This window comes from Hibiscus syriacus, unplaced genomic scaffold (assembly GCF_006381635.1).
Source record: "Hibiscus syriacus cultivar Baekdansim isolate YM2019G1 unplaced genomic scaffold, ASM638163v2 tig00110733_pilon, whole genome shotgun sequence".
NCBI classification, from domain to species: domain Eukaryota; kingdom Viridiplantae; phylum Streptophyta; class Magnoliopsida; order Malvales; family Malvaceae; genus Hibiscus; species Hibiscus syriacus.
The window spans coordinates 274,591-294,417 of record NW_024062845.1 but is presented as its reverse complement, the minus strand read 5'-3'; the positions used below and the strand labels follow the sequence as shown (position 1 = coordinate 294,417).

Here is a 19,827-nt window from a genome sequence, read left to right as displayed (position 1 = left end):
CAGTTGATCAAGGCGAGACTGGATCCATTCTGCTTCATCCAACTCCACTTCTTTCAAGACTCGAAGTGATGGAATTTCAACCTCAATAGGTACGACTGCCTTTGTTCCATATACCAAAGAGAAAGGCGTTGCCCCTGTAGATGTTCGCACGGTCGTTCTATACCCATAAAGGGCAAAAGGTAATTTTTCGTTCCAATCTCTGTAAGTTTCTGTAGTCTTCGTAATGATCCTTTTGATATTCTTGTTTGCTGCCTCTACCGCCCCATTCATTTTCGGCCGATAAGTAACAGAGTTAGCATGCTTTATCTTGAACTGCGAACAAAGTTCATCCATCATCTTGTTTTTCAAATTAGTAGCATTGTCTGTGATGATTCTTTCTGGCAATCCATATCGACATATTATTTCCCTCTTTATGAATCTATAAACTGTAGATCTCGTGACACTAGAATAGGAAGCAGCCTCAACCCATTTTGTGAAGTAATCAATTGCTACTAAAATGAATCGATGCCCATTTGAAGCTTTTGGTGTGATTGCCCCAATGACGTCCATACCCCACATAGAGAACGGCCAGGGTGAGCTCATAACGTGCAAAGGTGAAGGCGGTGCTTGGATTTTATCCGCATATATCTGGCATTTATGGCATCTTCTCACGTAATTGACACAATCCGTATGCATTACGGCCCAATAGTATCCATATCTCATAATTTTTCTGGCCATGGACAATCCATTCGTATGCGTTCCACACGTTCCTCCATGTACTTCTTCCATCACATTCTTTGCTTCTTTGGCATTTACACATCTCAGTAAAACTTGGTCACTGCCCCTTCTATACAAGATTTCCCCATCAAGGAAGTACCTGGTTGCCATTCTTCTGATGGTTTTCTTGTCAATTTCAGATGCACCAGGGGGATAAGTCTGGTATCTCATATATTGTAGGATATCGTGGTACCATGGATGACCATCTATTTCTTCTTCTAAGTGATAGCAGTAGGCTAGAGTCTCGTATACTTGCATTGTTATGTGCATCATGTCTGTTCTTTTATTAGCTTTAAACATTGCTGCTAAGGTAGCTAAAGCATCTGCCATTTGATTATCCTCTCGGGGGAGATATCTGAACGTGACATCCTCAAATTCTTTTAGTAATTCGAGGATTAAATTTCTGTATTCGACTAGCTTTGATTCTTTCGTCTCCCATTCTCCCCTTAGTTGGTACACCACTAGCGAGGAATCTTCGTATACTTTGAGTGTTTTGATCTTTCTTTTAATGGCTGTTTTTAACCCCATAACGCAAGCTTCGTATTCAGCCATGTTATTAGTGCAAACAAAATCTAATCTGCTTGTGAGAGGATAATAAATCTCCTCTGGGGAAATCAACATTGCCCTAATTCCATTTCCTAAAGCGTTAGAAGCACCATCAAAGTACAAAGTCCAAGATTTGTTGCATTCGGAGCTCTCCTTCTCGGTATAAACACACATTAAATCTTCATCTGGGAAATTGAAGTTCAAAGACTCATAATCCTCCGAGGCACGACTTGCAAGAAAGTCGGCTATAACGCTCCCTTTTATTGCCTTTTGACTCACATAGACAATATCAAACTCAGATAACAATATCTGCTATCTAGCCAATCTGCCAGTCAAAGCAGGGGACTCCATCAAAAATTTCAACGGATCCATTTTCGATATTAACCATGTAGTATTGTATAACATGTACTGTCTGAGTCTTTGAGTAGCCCAAACTAAGGCACCACACAACTTTTGAATCGGTGAGTATCGAGTCTCACAATCAGTAAACTTCTTACTCAAGTAATAAATGGCTTTTTCTTTTCTTCCTGATTCATCATGTTGCCCTAGTACACAACCCATTGAATTCTCGAAAACTGCTAAGTAGAGAATTAATGGTCTGCCGGGTACTGGCGATACCAATATGGGGGCATTGGACAGGTACCTTTTGATGACTTCCAAAGCCTCCTTCCATTCATCATTCCATACCTCAGGATTATTCTTTTTGAGCAATTTAAATACCGGATCTCATTTATCAGTAAGCTGAGAAATGAATCGCGATATATAATTTAACCTTCCTAGAAACCCTCGAACTTCTTTCTGTGTGCGTGGTGCGGGAAGGTCATGAATTGCCTTAACCTTATCCGGATCAATCTCGATTCCTTTCTAGCTTACCACAAAACCCAATAATTTTCCAGATTTTACTCCGAATGTGCATTTTGTTGGATTGAGCTTTAATTGGTACTTCCTTAATCGTTGGAATAAATTTCTCAAATTTTGTACATGATCTTCTTCTGTTATGGACTTGGAAATCATGTCATCCACGTATACTTCTATCTCCTTGTGCATCATGTCGTGGAAGAGAGCCACCATGGTTCTTTGATAGGTTGCCCCAGTATTCTTCAACCCGAATGGCATTACTTTATAGCAGAAAGTTCCCCACATGGTTATAAACGTCGTCTTCTCCATGTCTTCAAGGTTCATTTTAATCTGATTATACCCTGAGAAGCCATCCATGAAGGAAAACCATGAATACCCCGCAGTGTTATCCACCAGGGTGTCTATATGAGGTAAGGGAAAATTGTCCTTTGGGCTAGCCTTGTTAAGGTCTCGATAATCTATACACATGCGGACCTTCCTATCCTTCTTAGGTACCGGTACTATATTGGCTACCCACTCAGGATATTTTGCCTCTTGAAGAAAACCTGTATCAATCTGTTTTGATACTTCTTCTTTAATCTTTAATAGCATCTCTGGTTTCATCCTTCTGAGTTTTTGTTGGACGGGTTTACATTCTGGCTTGATGGGCAACGTGTGGACTACTATATCAGTACTTAGCCCTGTCATATCTTGATATGACCAAGCAAAGACGTCTTTGTACTCCTGGAGCAAACTTATCAACTCTAGCTTTATTTCTGCAGATAGAGTAGCGCCAATCTTTATTTCTCTCTGTACCTCCACGGTCCCCAAGTTTACAAGTTCTACTTCTTCCTTGTGGGGTAGGATCTGTTTCTCATCTCTTTCCACCAATCTTAATAGCTCACTAGGGACTTCACAGTCTTCTTCATCTTCACATTCATTGACTTCTTCCAAACATGGTGGTCGCTCGAAATTTGTCTTGCAACTGGCCTCAGGAACAATTATGCTAGTATTATTGTGACATCTGCATGAAATTTGACTCGAATATATTGGAGAGTAAAGAAATAAAGAATATAATGTAATGAAAAATGAAGAATTTGGAGATTTGAAGAATAAATAATATGATATGAAGAACATTATGAAATAATGTGAAGAATGAAAATGATTGTTATTTGAGGAAAATATCTTTTATTGATTGATGGGATAAGCGTGAAGTTTTACAAAAAGTCCAACATATATTTTTTAGATGCTAATACAAATTATTCTGGGGCATTACTTTGGATTGACCCTAAAAACTTTGGGGAGGTCCTCGGCTGTCCAATTGTCGAGCTTTTCACCATGTAAGCACGGACAGATTCCAGCTAGAAACTTCTCGGGTTGGTTGCCCCTATAAATCATATTGATTGACAGTCCTTTCAGAGCTTCGCCCATCATCTCGGTTTCGATGGCGCTAGTCAGCTGTTGTTCTGCGTTGTACACTCCTCCAAATTTGAAAGAGCTCTTCAGGGGAGGAAAGGACATGCATTCTCCCGAGACATCCTCTCCTCTCAGTCTGGCCTTTCTCGCCTCATTCTTTTTCTTTATTTCTTGACCCCGCTGGTGGAAGGTGGGCTTAAATTCGAGCCCGAATTCGAGCCCGAAACGGTCCTTCTTCAACTCAACAGTTATGGGTCGTACCTGCCCCTGCAGCTCTTTTCCCAGTCTTTTACCGATCCTTGCTCCTCTTCCTAGGGTTTGTCTCACTGTCATCTTAGTACAATTCGACAGTGCGGGTCGTGGAATTCTACTACCTTCAGCCACATAGGCTGCATTGATGAATTCCAAAGCCCTGAATGAGCACTCCAATGCGTCCTCATTTATGTCGATATACGGGGTCTCAGACGTTACAGAAGCTATGATTTCTTGTTCAGCCCCAATGCTGACCAATCTTCCATCAATTACGAACTTCAACTTTTGATGCAGGGATGAAGGAACTGCCCCTGCCGCATATATCCAAGGTCTCTCTAACAAACAGTTGTATGTCGGGTGGATATCCATTATCACAAAATCAACATTGTAAATAGCAGGCCCAATCATTAAGGGTATTTCCAGCTTTCCCATCACGTCCTTCTGGGTTCCATCGAATGCCCTGACGATGTTATGATACGCTCTCATATGTGAGCTATCAATGGGCATCCTTTGAAGTGTAGCTAAGGGCATTACATTCAGTGCCAACCCATTATCTATAAGAACCCCTGACAGGACATGACTGTGGCAGTGCACAGTGATGTTTAAAGCCTTAATGGATCCCATCCCTCTTCTGGGATCTCATCATCAGTGAAAGTAATATAGTTGTCAGCAGCTATGTGACCCACAATTCGATCCAATTTATTCGTCGAGATATCCTCAGGAACAAACGTTTAGTTGAGCACTTTTAGCAAGGCGTTCCGATGTACTTTGGAATTGATCAAAAGATCCAAGATTGAGATTTTTGCCTGCTGTTTGTGAAGCTGTTCCACTATATTGTATTCACTGTGCTTAAGAAACCTCAAAAACTCATGACCTTGAGCTTCAGTCATAGGCTCGTTAATGATCGGTGGAGGTTCTTCTTTGAAAATTTTTGGCATTACGACGGCTTTGGCTTTAGCTTTTCCTTTGTCTATCTCGAGGGACATTTCTGGTGAGTAGCATCTTCCGCTTCGTGTGAAATGTCTCACCTCACCTACTTCTTCTGAGCTTGATTTATTTTCCTCGTTTGTTCTTTCAGATTTCTTGGACCCCTCTGGTATTGATACATTGGCTGTATAACTCCAAGGAACCTGTCGGGTATCCTTGAATGGGAAGGGGGACAGAGTTGTAATCACCACCCTTGGAGTTGTTGACGATGATCTCTCTTGTCCCGGATTAATTGTGATGACTATCGGTTTTCTCGTCCCCGTCATTCTTCCCGAGCCATCCATCATACAGATATCTATTTCTCGTGGTTTCTCTTCCTTACTGAAAAATTCCACTTCTCCACTATCCATAATTTTCTGAAGCAATTCTCGAAATTCAGGACAATTCTGGATATCATGCTCCTTAGTTTGGTGATGTTCACAGTATGTTTCTTGTTCCAATGACCTTGATTCGGGACTTCCCTTAATCATTCTCGATGTACACAGCTGCATGAACACCCAACAGAGGGGAGATTTGACTTCTGACACCTTTCTCTTGGTCGTCCTGATCTCTCCTTCTTCGACCATGTTGATTCCTTGCCCCCCATGATTGGGCATAGGGTGAGTATTTACAGCTGGTGTTTTGAATTCCAAATCTCCAGCGTTGATAAGGTTTTGTACAACCTTCTTAAAAATTGGGCAGTTCTCGATATCATGCCCAGCAATCCCTGCGTGGTATTCACAGTGAGCATTGGCATTATACCAGTGAGGGTAAGGTGGCTGCATCGGAGTCAATTTGTAAGGGCGTATTAAATCTGCCTTCAAGAGCAAGGCGTAGATTTCTGAATATGGTACTGGTACTGGTGAGAAAGTCGGTCTTGTATTCTCCCTTCTCTGCCATCTATTTTCATGGGTGTTGGTATTCTCCGTCTTAGGCTGCGAAATCGTGACGCTGGATGCGTAGTTCTTTTTATAAGTACTCGTCTGGCTCACTTCATTGTCTTTTTTCTTGAAATAGGGCTTCTTCGACCCATCACCTCCTTCAATCTTGCCACTTTTAATGGCATTTTCGATTAATTCTCCAGAAAGAACCAAGTCAGCAAAATTCTTCGTAGCATTTCCCAACATATGCCCCAAATATGGAGCCTTCAGAGTATGTACAAAGATAACCGTAGCCTCCTTTTCCAGCAACGGTGGCTGTACTTGTGAGGTAACATCACGCCACCTTTGGGCGTACTGCCTGAAAGTTTCATTATGTCGCTTTTCCATGTTCTGCAATGTCCATCTGTCAGGTACTAGTTCGGTGACGTGACGATACTGTTCATAAAATGCTCGAGCCAAGTCTCTCCATGACTTGATCTGGGATCTAGTCAATTGATTGTACCATTTAATTACTGATCCTGTTAGGCTGTCCTAGAAACAATGTATCATTAGTTTCTCATTTTCAGTATACCCTGCCATTCTTCTGCAGAACATGACGAGGTGAGCTGATGGGCAAGTAGTTCCATCATACTTTTCAAAGTCTGGTGCTTTGAACTTCGGGGGTAGAATCAGGTCAGGCACCAAACTTAGCTCTCTAGCAACCATTCCATAGAATGGCTCAACTTCTACTGATCTCATTCTTTCCTCCAGGCTTTTCAACTGCTGGGTTATATCACTGTTAACCCTTCCTTTTTCCGAGACTTCCTGAAAATCAGGTGGTAACTCTTCTACGCCTGATTCAATGGGTCTTGCCTTAGTAGCCGATGGGTAATCGGTTTGAAATGCGGGCTCATTATGATTTTGTTGATTCTCTATATAGACTCCTGGGTGAGCCTCTTGCACAGCTGGCGATCTAACTGAAATGTGCACTGGGGTGAAACCGGGAGGATGCGAAGGGTCGGGTGTAAACCCTGGTGGGTGCTGGGGGCCAGATGTAAACCCGACAGGATGCGATGCCATAGGTTCAAACCCTGGAGGATGCAAGAGATCCTGATCAGATGATTTTGGTTGGTCAACAATAGCTTTTCCACTTGTAGCGTGCTTCTTAAACATTTATTCGATCTTTTGTAGCAAACCGTCTTGTGAACTTTCCATCTCTGCTTCCATTTTGCTTAATCTTTCTCTCATCTCTGCTTGAGCTTGTTTGTGTTCTTATTCAATTTGAGCTAATTTCGCCTCCATTTTCTTAGTTTTACGGGTACCGTATGGGTGTGAGGTGAATGCCAGGATAACTACAAATAATTGGAAATTATATTTTATTATTCGATGAATTTAATGAATGAATTGTTATAATGCGATTATCAAGATTTCAAACATTTAGAAAAACGTAAGAAAATGCAAATGCAAATGCAACCCGATATTGATTCTGAAATAACTTAGTTCATACAAAAAGTACTCAACAACACACAAAGTCTAAGCACTTTAGGCAAAGAGAATACATCCTCATTGAAATTAAACGTAGAATCTTGCCCTATCGCCTAATCTCTCGAGCTCTATTATCAATCCCAGGATGCGTCGCTCTTCCTCTGAATTTGGGATAACAAAAACTCTGAGGGCTGCCGCTTCTTCAGATATCTCGTAGACTTGACGAGCAACACTGTGGGCCTGATTCACTGCTCTCCCCATTGCTTCATGTTGATTCTGAATGGTGTTGTGAGCCTGCCGTAGCGCGATTCCAAGCTCTGAATTAGTCAATGGTCGGCTTTCTTCTAATTGTTGGATTCGCTGATGGCCTTTTTGTACTGCAACTTCTAGCTCAACGATCTTAGCTTTTAAGGCCTCATTCTCCTGTCTGGCTATATCCTGTGCGGATGAGTGGATCAACCTTGCTTCTTCTATCTCTGTCATCCTTTTCTTTAACATCACATTTTCTTTATGAAGACGGAATACATCGCTGTTGTATGGGTTCTGAAAAGTCTTATCCATACTAAGTAATTGTGCTTCGAGCCGTTCAATCTGTGCCCGCCTCTATGTCAATTCTTGGTTAGCCTCATCTCTTTGCTCTCTTAGTCTTTGAGCGTACTGCAGGGCTCGCTTCTTTTCTTCTTGACCTCTTCTTGCGCTTCTTTCTACCCTATCAAGTTTTATTTTTAGGGTCTTAATAGTATGATGTAGACCCTGGGCTCTCATATTCTTCTCTAAGGCCCGAAAATCTTGATTTAGTGCATCAAGACTCTCCTGAACCTTCTCTTTATCTTTTGCAAATTATTTTATCACTCCATCCTTCTTAATCAGCTCGAGCTCCCACATTGTTTCTCATCTGAGAAGTTTCTCTGTTCTTTTTCTCTCTCCAGATTCATTAGTCGCATATCCTCTTTTAACAATTCAGCCTCTATCGGGAGCCTCCTCAATCGCTCCTCCATAGTCAACTCGTCTTCTAAATTTGGCTTCGGTGTATTGTTATTAATTCTCTGCGACCTCCAAACCTCATAGGCTGGTGTGAATCCAGGCTCTATCATTTTGAAGTTCATGTAGTGGGGTTTCTACCACGCTGTATAGATTTTTGAAATCCGCTCTCGATAACCTGGAGTAGAGAAAGAAAATTCTGCCTCCTTCAAGCCGTAGGTAGCTGGTACGAACTGTCGGGTACTGAACTGTCTGAGTACAATCAGCGGAGTATACCCGATTGCTCCCCATAATCCGTGCAGCATCACAAAGCTATCGTTACCACATCTGAAAAGTACATCCTCTTTGGGTAACCAGTAAGCCTTCCACACAATCTCAGTATCCTTCACGTTACGGAGAGCTTCAACCCAATCTTTTCTCTTGCGATGCTCCGGGATTTGACATTTGTCGAGGAAATCCACCAGAGGTGAAAAATTTGATTGATGTCTCCGAGCCCAGCCCTTCTCAACTATCCAGGAGTGGCTCCACCACCAAACTAGTAATAGTGAAGTACATCCAATGAACTGACCTCCTCCCAATCGTCTATATTGATTCAGTGACAGGAATGTTTCCGCAATGATGGCTGGTGCGGGATTCTTTCTGGAAATAGCTTTGACGAAATCGATTAAGGCAATGTTGAAGTGATCCTCAATCTTGGGGAACATTACCAGGCCATATACTGCAAGCGCGAAGTGATCTCTTCTTCTTTTTGATGGAGTCTGCTCATAAATCAAACTCTTCAGCTGAGCCCAGGAGATTCTTTCATCACGAATGTACTATTCGACCCATTCCTTGGTCTTTCCCGTCAGCGTGACCATCTTGGTAATGAACCCCTTAGGTCGGATTGTCTTGGTGTAAATAGAATACTTTCTAATATTCGGGATGTTCAGCAAAGCCGTATATTCCTCCAAGGTAGGGGTCATGTCCACTTTACCGAAAGTGAAACACCTATAAGCTGGATTCCAACATTCGACCAGGGCCTGAACCAACACTGAATCTATTGGTACTCTCAGCAGCTCTGCGATGTCTCCGTATATTTCCCTGAACATTGTCTTCTCATTATCATCCCAGGTGGCCCAAATTCTTGATAATTCATCCCAATGTTCTTGCCTGACTCTGATAATTGCCTTCTCTGGCAAAACTGACTCTTCAGTAATGACAAGGCTATCCCCGAACCGTGATTGCCCATACTCAGACCAGGTCTGAACACTGATTGCATTCTCAGTCCCATCGGAAGACATTGCTGCCTTAAGCTCTTTTATAATAACTAGGTGATCTGGGAATCAATACCATTTATGAGATGATGTGATATGATAATGATACATGCAAAAATGCAATAAGAGTATACAAAAGAAAATCAATGTTAGTAGAAACAAGACAACAAGAATCAAGTTAGTTGAAATGATTAGTAAAAAAATAATAATATTAAATATGACTTAAAGTTGAGAATAAAATAAAGCATACAAAGAAAATTAATAATCCTAACCGCATGCGTTCTAGTTCTCCTAGGCTATCCACATGGCTCTAGCGGGGTAGACTTACTAAATTCTCTATATGAGGCTGGGTTCTAGCGAAGGTTCCCAAGCTATTTTTACAACCTACTAAGGTTGACCCCGATTCTAGCCCATTACGGACTTGTAAATCGGGTTCAGCTCAGGGGATTACACCACTAAAAGCGTACCTTGGAACTGATATCCGGATAGGCAACTTAGGGTGCTTTCCAGAGATACTTTGTCAGACCCACACAAGGAAGCCCAATGCTCCTCATGAGGTGTGTCGTTTCTCTCTACTTAGGTAAATTTGGTTTGAGCTTGGGTTTAGAGCTATGATATGCAACAATCTTAAATATTTCATAGAAGTGTAAGCATTAACCGGAGAGAAATCTGTTTTTTCTTTTTGAAATAATATAATGAACCATAAATTAAATAAGATCGAACTAGTAATTTCCAAAATCATAAATATAGGGTAACCAACTCGTGGCTCGACTCTCAACTTTTTTAAAAAACAAAATCCCCAGCGGAGTCGCCAAGCTGTCGACACCATTTTTCGCCCAGGCGGGGAAAGACCGATACCGACTCGGGGTTTTCTTTTTGAAAATCGTTTCAAAATGTGAGGAGTCGCCACCAATCATTTAAGGTGAGGTTGGAACACCGTAAAAACTGGGTGATTTTAATAAAATATTTTATTTTAATAAAATATCGAGTTTTGGGGTCTGCAAAAATCCAGAAATCAGGTTCGAGAGTCAGTTACGCGTGGGGAAGGATTAGCACCCCCACAAGCTCCCAAAAATTGGTACCTAGTTGATTACCCTATATTTAAAATCGGAAACTTTGAGTTCGATCTTTATTTAATTTAAAAATCATTAAGGATGCAAAGTTTGAAAAGGGTATTCATTTATTGAGACCGATAGCATTCTCCCCCGAGCGTAAATGCGGGAGATCAGCTATTGTGCCTAATAACCGAATATTGCCTTATTTTTAGAAAACATGATGTAGTTTTGAAAAGGATGTTGACTTATTCAGGGAATTACCAGTAGTCACCCCCTGAGCACGATCGCGGAGGATATACTATTAACTCCTTAATAAGTGAATAGTGCCTTAAAGTTTAAAATAAAATGCACTCGGACAAAATCTTATTCAATCATAATTAATCTAAGATAAATTAAGGCCTTTTCTAACTTAAGGTATCAAATTATGATAATTAAGGAACCTAGGGGCTTAAACCTAAAAATGTAGGTTCTAATATTAATCCTATTTGATTTTAAAAAAAATATTAAATCAAATAACCGAGATGGTCCCTCGAGCGTTTACGCGAGGGCCAACTCGAATTATCCCCTAAATTAAAGACTAGTTTGAAATCTAACCTAAAATGGAGGCTCTATTTAACATATTTAATTATGTCAATATTAAATGTGTAAAGATAGTTTGGGGAATAAACATGTCAAAGAATTAAAATAACGGACCTAAAAGATTTAAAAGTCTAAGGTTATTTTCAAACAGAATAAAATATGGTACATTGATATATTTAAAAAATAAATACACACATTAAGGTTAATTTTAACTTTGTTTTACTTTATAAATATATACATATTTTCTAAATATGATATTAAACGTATGACATAATATTTATTCTAAAATATAATGAAAATATAAAATATAATATTTATCGTGCTCTACCTATAATATTATGTATATAATAAAGTAATATATAATAATATAAGTAAAATAAATACCTAAAACATAAAACATACTTTAATGGTACAAATAAACAATATACATATATATTCATTAATATCTTAGTGACAAAAATGAGTGAAAAATAATTTTAAAATTATAAACATTAATAAAAATAAATATCATGGCATGAAACAAGAAAATCACATAACATGAGCACTAGAATCGTAATAAAATAATAAATATAGGACTAAAATAGAATAGCATAAACATCAGTAACCCATTTCAAACACAAATAATACATACAATAGTGGACTAAATTAAAATAATACAAAACAAAGTAGCCAATTCGCAAATCATGTAAAGTAAAAGAAAATGGTGACCAAAACACAAAAAACGCTAAACTTGAAGGGACCTAAGGCATGATTAACCCTAAAAATGACTAAAGACGCATATCACATTAAACTTAAAGGACCAATAAAGTGATTTAACCTAAAACTAGTGATCTAAATGCAAAACACGCTGAAACTATGATGACCTAGTATGCTATTTACCCTAACACTTAAAATAAAACATGAAACATATTAAAAATGGATGACTTGACATGTGATTAGCCCAAAACCCAAAATAACTTTACTTTTTTCTCTCCCCAGAATCATTTCTGCGCATGATTTTTCATTTCCTCTCCTCTTCTCTTTATTATTTCTCTCAACTTTCTTCCTCTTTTTCTATTTCATTTTTATTTCATGGAATAAACGATCGTTGGCCATGAACCACCATGGCCACCACTGCGAACCGTCCCGATCTAAGGTAATAATCTACTCACTCTTTTTCCTTCTTATTTTACATACAAAGCTTCAAAAAAAAATATTAGATTCAAAACTAAACAAATATTCAAAATACCTTGGAATAATCTGATTTTTATTTCTTTTCTCTCTGATTCTAAATTATTTTAGTATTTTCTCGTAATAGCATAGAGTAAAAAAAATTAGTATTTGAATACGAAAATAAAAAATTTACCCTTAAATGCTTGTATTTCTCTGGAAAATCGGAGGGAAAATCCTCCCTTTTTTGATTACATGCATTTGGCTTTTATAGCCAATTTTACAATGATTTTTCAGTTGATTATGCCTTGATTTTCGCAGGGAACAAGGGGTGATGGGGTTGGTGTTGAAAAAAATGGGATGATGGGTGTTGGTGTTGAAAAAATGGGGTGAAAGATGTTGGTGTTGAAAAATGGTGTTTACAAGTATGAAAGAATCAATCTAAAAATCTGAAATAGAAGTAAATCTAACAAAAATATCAAAGTTATAACTTTGAATAAGAGAGTTGGATCTTTCGACAATTACTTAAGCTTAACCGAACGATTCATAAAGGAAGATTTCAAATGCGAATAATAGAGCCAATGGAGTTGGTTACTACCTCAAACACGACAAGAAATATGAAAAAGACACGTATCTTTGCATTGCACTCGAACAATTATTTGGGATGTATGATGGAAAGAATTAGTTGTCTGATTTTAATTTAAAATTTATGATTGATATAACTTCCGTTTGATTTCAAAAAGAATATTTTCATTTTGTTTTAAAAATTATTTTTTAAAACCTAATTACTCGACCAAGTTATTAAACTTGAAAATTACTATGAACACCTTACTACAGAAAGTGTAGACAACAGATGGCACATGCTCCAGCAAGTTATTGTCGTAGTCTCCGTATTTTGTTAGATAATATTTTACATTTTGTGTAATATCAACATTTTTTTATTTCCTAATTATGGCGTTGCTACCTCAGCTCACCGTCGATATTTTAAGAAATTGATGCGTGAATATAATCAGCGTTTGATGGCTTTGATGGAAATTAGAGTGAATGGCGCTAGAGCTGATCGTGATGTCCGTCGGTTAGGCTTCTTGAACTGACTCCGAGTTGAAGCAAGAGGATTTAATGGAGGGATTTGGTTACTGTGTAAAAGTGAAGTAAATATTAAAAGATAACAAGAAGCATAATTATCGTCTAATAAAATAGACATCAATACGTGAAAAATTATTTTGAGAAAACTCACAAGTAGAAGAAGAGAAAATTCAATAATGTAAAGAAAAGAAGAATACAAGACGAGTCTTCATAGACAACTTAATCTCTAATCTTAATTCTTAGTATCTATTTACATGGATGAATATTTGATTACAAAGAAAACCTTAATTCTTAATATCTATTTATAGGGATGAATATTTGATTACAAAGAAAACTTGTAAAGCATAAATCTACTTATAGTAGATTTTTTACATAAAGGAAAAAGAAAGTTTTTACTTTTAATCAAACTATGTTTTTTACAGTCCTCAATTAATTTAATCAATTTGTGTCACTTTTAATTTGAGTCAAACTCTAACAATTCTCCACCTTGACATGAATTCTGAAAGTGCGAAGTGTTCGAGACAAAACACCAAAATTCGATGAGACACCCAAACTCAACGAAAATAATTCTTCACTTCAACGAACAAGTTCTCCACCTTGAGAACATATATCCCAATTATTCCACGAAACCCCTTAGAGGGATTTTCTTCAATAATGGTTGCCAACTAAATCTAAAGTTTGTTGAAAATTAGATTTAATATTCACATCGATAAGGAAACCATAAATGTTAACTTTTCTCATAACTTGTTCGCTACAATCAATATCATGCACAACATCATTCCTATCATGAATGACAAATCTATATTTTATGTTACGCTCATAGAACTAAATTTTCTTCTCAAATCTATTATGCCCACATAACTAAACTCTTTTTTCCTCAAATCCGTTATGCCCATGGAATATAATCTTTTTTTTGCTCCCAAAACCATTATGCCCAAGGTTATTGTGAAGTAATATATAGATCTTGCAAATTTAAGTATCTATACCTTTTACAACGTGAATCTGGTGTTGTGATCCAACATTGACTTCTCATACTTCAAAGATGTCATTAACAAGATTGAATCAAACAACTCAGATGCTTTGATACCAATTTGTTAAAAGATAATGACATGCATAATGATCGTCCAATAAAACATACACTAATATTCTTAACTCCGTGTAACATTAGAATATATTGAATGTTTGGACCATTGTTATTTAATGATGGATACGAATTGGACCAACAATGAGGGCCATATGCAACAAGGTGATTATGTAACACCTCAAATTCTGGGCTAGTAGTTTTGGGTTTACCCGAGAAATAAGTAGACCATGTAGATTTCATGGTTTAAGTTGTTGGGTTTAATTGGGTTGGATTGGGCCCTATTAGCCACAAAAAAGATATTTTTAAATATAAGACAAAAGACCAAGGACTAAAAGGGTAATTATGCCTTGATGGAAATTGGAGTTGATTTTGGGGTTTTATTTACTTTTGACGTGGGGGTTCTCCCATTTTATCTTATCTTCCTCCTTTCTTCTTTCTTTCTTTATTTTCTTCCTCTATAGCACGAGCTTAGCTCAAGGTGAGTGATTGGGGTTTCTTTCTTACCTTCTTAAGCTTCAAATCCGTTCTTAATCTTCATCATTTTCATCTTATGGTAATAATCTTTGTCTTCATTTTTTTGTTTGAAGAAAAAATGTGGAAAATTGACCAAGTCAAAAAAAAGTGATTGATAGTTAAATGAGCTTCATTTCGGGATTCTAGTATCAAAGTAGTGTATTTCTAATCCTTTGGAGTATTAAGCGTTCATAAATTTCAATTATTTGCTAAGATTTGGTGATTTGAGCATTTTAGGGTTTATTTTTTATTTCTCAAGTAAATCATGTTTTAGGTGATATTAATACGTTTTATGGTACCTTAAGACCCTAAATAACTTACTAAAGCTTCAGAATAAGTATAGAAACCAAACAAAGTCGTTTGGGATGATTTTTGAGTGTTTTTCGAGCATAAATAAACCACATTAGGATTCGCTTATCAATACTGGGATGAACAATATAGATAATAGTTAAATTGGGGCAAAAATTATGGATTTTGATTGGAAGTATCGATACTGCCATGGGGAGTATCGATGCTGCCCCTACAGTATTGATACTAAGGATAATATTGATAATGAGGCCCTGTTTTCGCAACATAATGCATTTTTGGTATCGATACTCATAGGGGTATTGATATTTAACCCTAGGGTATCGATACTACTCATTTTGGATGGTCGATTTTGAACCGTTTAAGGCTCATAAGAGCAAAGGATGATATGTAATAGTAAGACTTAGTCCGTGAGGGAACTAATTGACCAAATGTACTTAGAAACACTCATAAGAGCGGGCTACAATGGATGTAACCATATTAAGTGTAATATGCCAAAGTATCTTTAATCAAGGACATATACAGATAGTTAAGAACGAGGATCATTTCAGGAGATAGGACGACAAGCAATACGATGAATGAGTCAGATTCAATAGTGACACACAAAATATGAGCTTTGAGAACGTTAGTGAACCCATGAAGTGTAAACCATCCCTTTCAGTTCAATAGGTATTGAAGGGAAGTACGATTGAACAACTAAAGTACCATAATTCAGTAATGAATCTGAGTTTGATATGGAGCCAGCCAGTATCACATTCAGTAAGCAGTGAACTCAGTAAGCATTAGTGAATCATGAAATGCGTAGAGACTTATTTTGGGACAAGGGACTAAAATGCCCTTAAATAATGAACAACCTAAATAGAGCAGCGTAATAGATAGTAGCTAGTGAGAGGATAACCTCACTTTAATGAGTCCGACTATGTTAAGGTATACTCAGGTTACTTTAGTTTCCCTAGTGGGGCATTATCAGTACACGAGGCATTTCGTGAGCTAACTAGGGTCAGAGGCCTGAACACTCGCAAAAAGTGAGTTAGAGATGTTAGTGTTATATGGCTTGTGGGCCTTAGATATGCATGTGTAGTTATATCAGTTCAGTTTAGTTGGGTAAGCTTTCGATGCATGTAAATTTCAGTTTTTACCCTGAGGTTTTTGAGTATGCCAAGTAAGCTAGTGTGTTGTCTTGAGATGCACGTGAAATTCCTCTAACAAAACTACTAGACCTACCTTATTTTTATGTCTGTCATGCATGTATAGTCCTATCGATTCAGTACGTCAGTTATGTAAAAGCATGGCTTGAAGGTTATTTGCGACCGAGCCAATGCTTCAGTTTGTGCGGGAATTGTACCGATGCTTTGTGACACCAGATGACTGTGTGAGGACCATGAGATCATTCAGTATGTTTTGTGGGAATTACGCTGATGCTATGTGACAACGATGTTCCCTCAGTAACTAGTGTCTGATGACTATGTGAGAATAGATACTAGTCAGGTTTGTATTCAAATAATGTACAGTGTGTTCATGTTTGCATTCAGACAAGGCCTAGGTGTATCAATATCACATTTATATGATGCGTAGTAGTTCAGGCATTAGGGTTAGAGACCCATTAGAGTTGTACTCATGGTGAGGCCCTTAGTAGAGGAATAAGGGAAGCGCGAGACCCTTACTTTAGAGATAAAACAGTAAAGCCTTAAGTATGTAGCACTTGACGAAGACCATGCATGTACATACTGCTTAGTACCATGTTTTCAACATACTTATGTTTATGAAATTCTTATGTTTCTCTAGATTAATGATTATACTGTTGGGCTTTGTATGCTCAGCCTTAGAATGTTTTCCGTTGACAGATTTCTAATTTGGGTCGTTCATGGAGCACCATCATAACGGACTTATATCAATTGTTAGAGAGATATCATTTGCATTGAAAATCAATTTTGACCAAAATTCATTATGATGAACTAAAAATTATGAAAAATCATTAAAACTTTAAAATGTTCATCATAAATCATTTTCAACATACATGAGATTTAAAAACAATACATAATCATTTAAAATAAAAAACTCATGCATGCATAAACAAAATGAGCAACCAAATATCCAAAATAAAAGCATTAAGCTTAGAGGTTACTCATTCCTTTTTCAAGTGTGGTTAGAGCATTTGAATATCATCACTTTCATCATCATTGCTCCCACACACCTACAACAGACATTTATTTGGATTTTGGTATCCAAATTGCTTTGGATCCTTAGCCTTAGGAACCCATACTTGTCTAATTTTAAAAGATTTTATTTTCTTTATGGGGACAAACATGTTCCATATGACCATGAAAATGATAATGTGAGCATTTTACCATTTTTAAACATAATGGGTTGTTTTGAGAAATTAATTCTTTTTCTTTTGTTAAGCTTTCAAGCTTAACTTTCAAATCAAAATTTTATTTTTCCAAATCATTGATTTTGACTTTTGAAAGCTCTAAATCATTTTTCAAAATTTCATTTTGATTCTCAAAATCAACTTTTGCTTTCAAAATCAAATCATTTTTTAATTTTAAGTTTTGAAATTAATTTCTTATATTTGGAATTCATGGTCTCAAATTCCAAATACAACTCATTATAAGCATCTTGTAACTCATCAAAAGAATGTGAATTTAAATCATTTGAGTTAGAAGATACCATTGAATCTTCTTTGATGGCCATGAGGCATAGGTTGGATACTTCATCTTCATCATTGGAGTCATCTTCATCATTCCAGGTTGCCACAAATGTCTTTTTCTTAGATGATCTCTTCTTCTTTAGGAGGGGACATTCATACTTGACGTGCCCCGTTCTTTGACAATTGAAGCACACTGGGGGACTCTTCTTATTGCTCGATTCATTCTTCACTTCCTTGGAAGCCATGAATCTCTTGAATCTTTTGAAGAGCTTGGCCATCTCTTCTTCTTCATCATCGTCTTCATACACCTCTTCATTTGAATCTTTATAGCTCTCAGTGGTGGACTTGAAGGCAATGCCTACCTCCTTCTTTTTCTTATTTTGCTTCTCTTCATCTTCCTCTTCCTTCACCATCAACTCATGAGTGAGTAGAGAATCAATAATCTCGTCGAGAGTGAGAGACTTTAGATTCTTAGCCTCAATGATCGTCGTCTTCTTCGATTGCCAAGACTTTGGAAGAGAGTAGATCATTTTCCTCACAAGCTTCTCATTAGGGATTACTTCTCCAAATCCCTTAAGATTGTTGACAATCACGGAGAATCTATCCGTCTAATATTTTATTTTAGGGTAAAAGGATATTTATTTTAGAGAGTTTAACCATTTTTTAACTAACGATTTTCATTTGTATAGAGAGCTCTCTGTCTCAAAATAAAACGTTAGAGTCAAAATGCTTTAAAATAAAAAGTACAAGTCAAAACGATCACTTTTATTAAATGTTTGGGGTTAATTTTGATATTATGCCTAAATAAAAGGCAGGGAGCATTATTCGATAGTCATGCATTGCATCCAAATGACAGCTAGCGGTAGTTCCAATTAATATCGCATAGTTATAGTTATTGATACTAAAAATGCAGCGGGCGAATGTGAAAATATTTATTTTTTATTTGGAATCCTCTTTGAACATTGATTCTAACTTATAATAAGTCTGTATGCATAAAACATGCCTTCCACACATTCTGTTCCATGTCTTTTCAAACATTCCTCTAGCCTTAAAATTACAAAACCGACTACGAAACAACATTCTTCTTTTGTATTTGTTTTCCTACACATTCAAACATTCTTGTTTGGTAAGCAATTCAAATCCAAAGAGAAACAACTTTGGAGTAGCATGTTATTATATGCAAACAACCCGGTGGTTTTAACGATATATATAAATTCGGTTTTACTCACTCTCATGTATTATCTTTCATTATATTTTCTATGCTTTAACCGTTCCAACGTTCTCGGTCGAAATACAGAAAAACGCAACTAAAATTAGAAAATTTAAAATTTGATCTAACGGTCCATTGTCGTCCAGTGGTTAGGATATCTGGTTTTCACCCAGGAGACCCGGGTTCAATTCCCGGCAATGGAATTTATATTTTTTCAACGACTAGTTTTCTACATATTACAATTTTTTAAAATTTTACCAACTAGTTTTTCATTTTACAGAGGTTTCCAATTCTTTCTGCGTGCATTCAACTACATCCGTTAACAGATGTAAACCAAGCATGTAATCTCCCTCCTCCATGCTCGAGGAACAAACATAACATATTTCAACATCTTGTTAAGGTAAACTTGCTGATCCCCTCATCAACCTATCCATCTACATCACCACATAGCCCTGCTGTTTTTTGCTTCCTCTATTGTTACACTAATCCAGTTGTATAAGCAACTATCAACTTCGCCAGAACCATTTGCTTTTGCAAAGATGTTAAACATATCTAAATATGAAGTCTGGAGAAATATGGAACTAACATACCACTTTCTACATGATTACCACAAATTGTCTTCAGTGGTTGATATATAACCCAAACTATTTCAATAGAAGCTAATATAGTAGTGACATGTCACTTGATCGGCCTATAGGTGCAAACAGAGTTTCGGTAGTCATATTTATTCCAAATGATTCAAAAATGAACGACAATCAGGATATCAGTTGCAGGCATATCCGATAGTGGGTAAAATGTCCCAGAACATCATCGTACAGTGGATTCGGCAAGAATGCTTCTAAG

At 37.3% G+C, this 19,827-nt stretch overlaps 1 protein-coding gene and 1 non-coding gene across 2 annotated transcripts; one reads left to right on the top strand and one right to left on the bottom strand.

Annotated features, from left to right (window-relative positions):
- Positions 1–4,538: 4,538 nt before the first annotated feature.
- LOC120139236 lies at positions 4,539–6,806 on the bottom strand. Its single transcript, XM_039154541.1, has 2 exons — positions 6,226–6,806; positions 4,539–6,138 (listed from the first exon to the last, which is right to left on the bottom strand). The coding sequence occupies exons 1-2, from the start codon at positions 6,804–6,806 to the stop codon at positions 4,539–4,541; spliced, it is 2,181 nt and encodes a 726-aa protein (XP_039010472.1).
- A 12,309-nt stretch (positions 6,807–19,115) lies between these two features.
- TRNAE-UUC lies at positions 19,116–19,187 on the top strand. Its single transcript has one exon. It is a non-coding gene; the product is annotated as a tRNA-Glu (tRNA).
- The last annotated feature ends 640 nt before the right edge of the window (positions 19,188–19,827 follow it).

Bases quoted from the DNA above. Each gene is read 5' to 3' on its own strand.
- LOC120139236 (XM_039154541.1), bottom strand. From the start codon at position 6,806: ATGTTTAAGAAGCACGCTACAAGTGGAAAAGCTATTGTTGACCAACCA. The intron at 6,139-6,225 runs GTATACTGAAAA...TCAATTGACTAG, and splicing joins TTCTGCAGAAGAATGGCAGG to ATCCCAGATCAAGTCATGGA.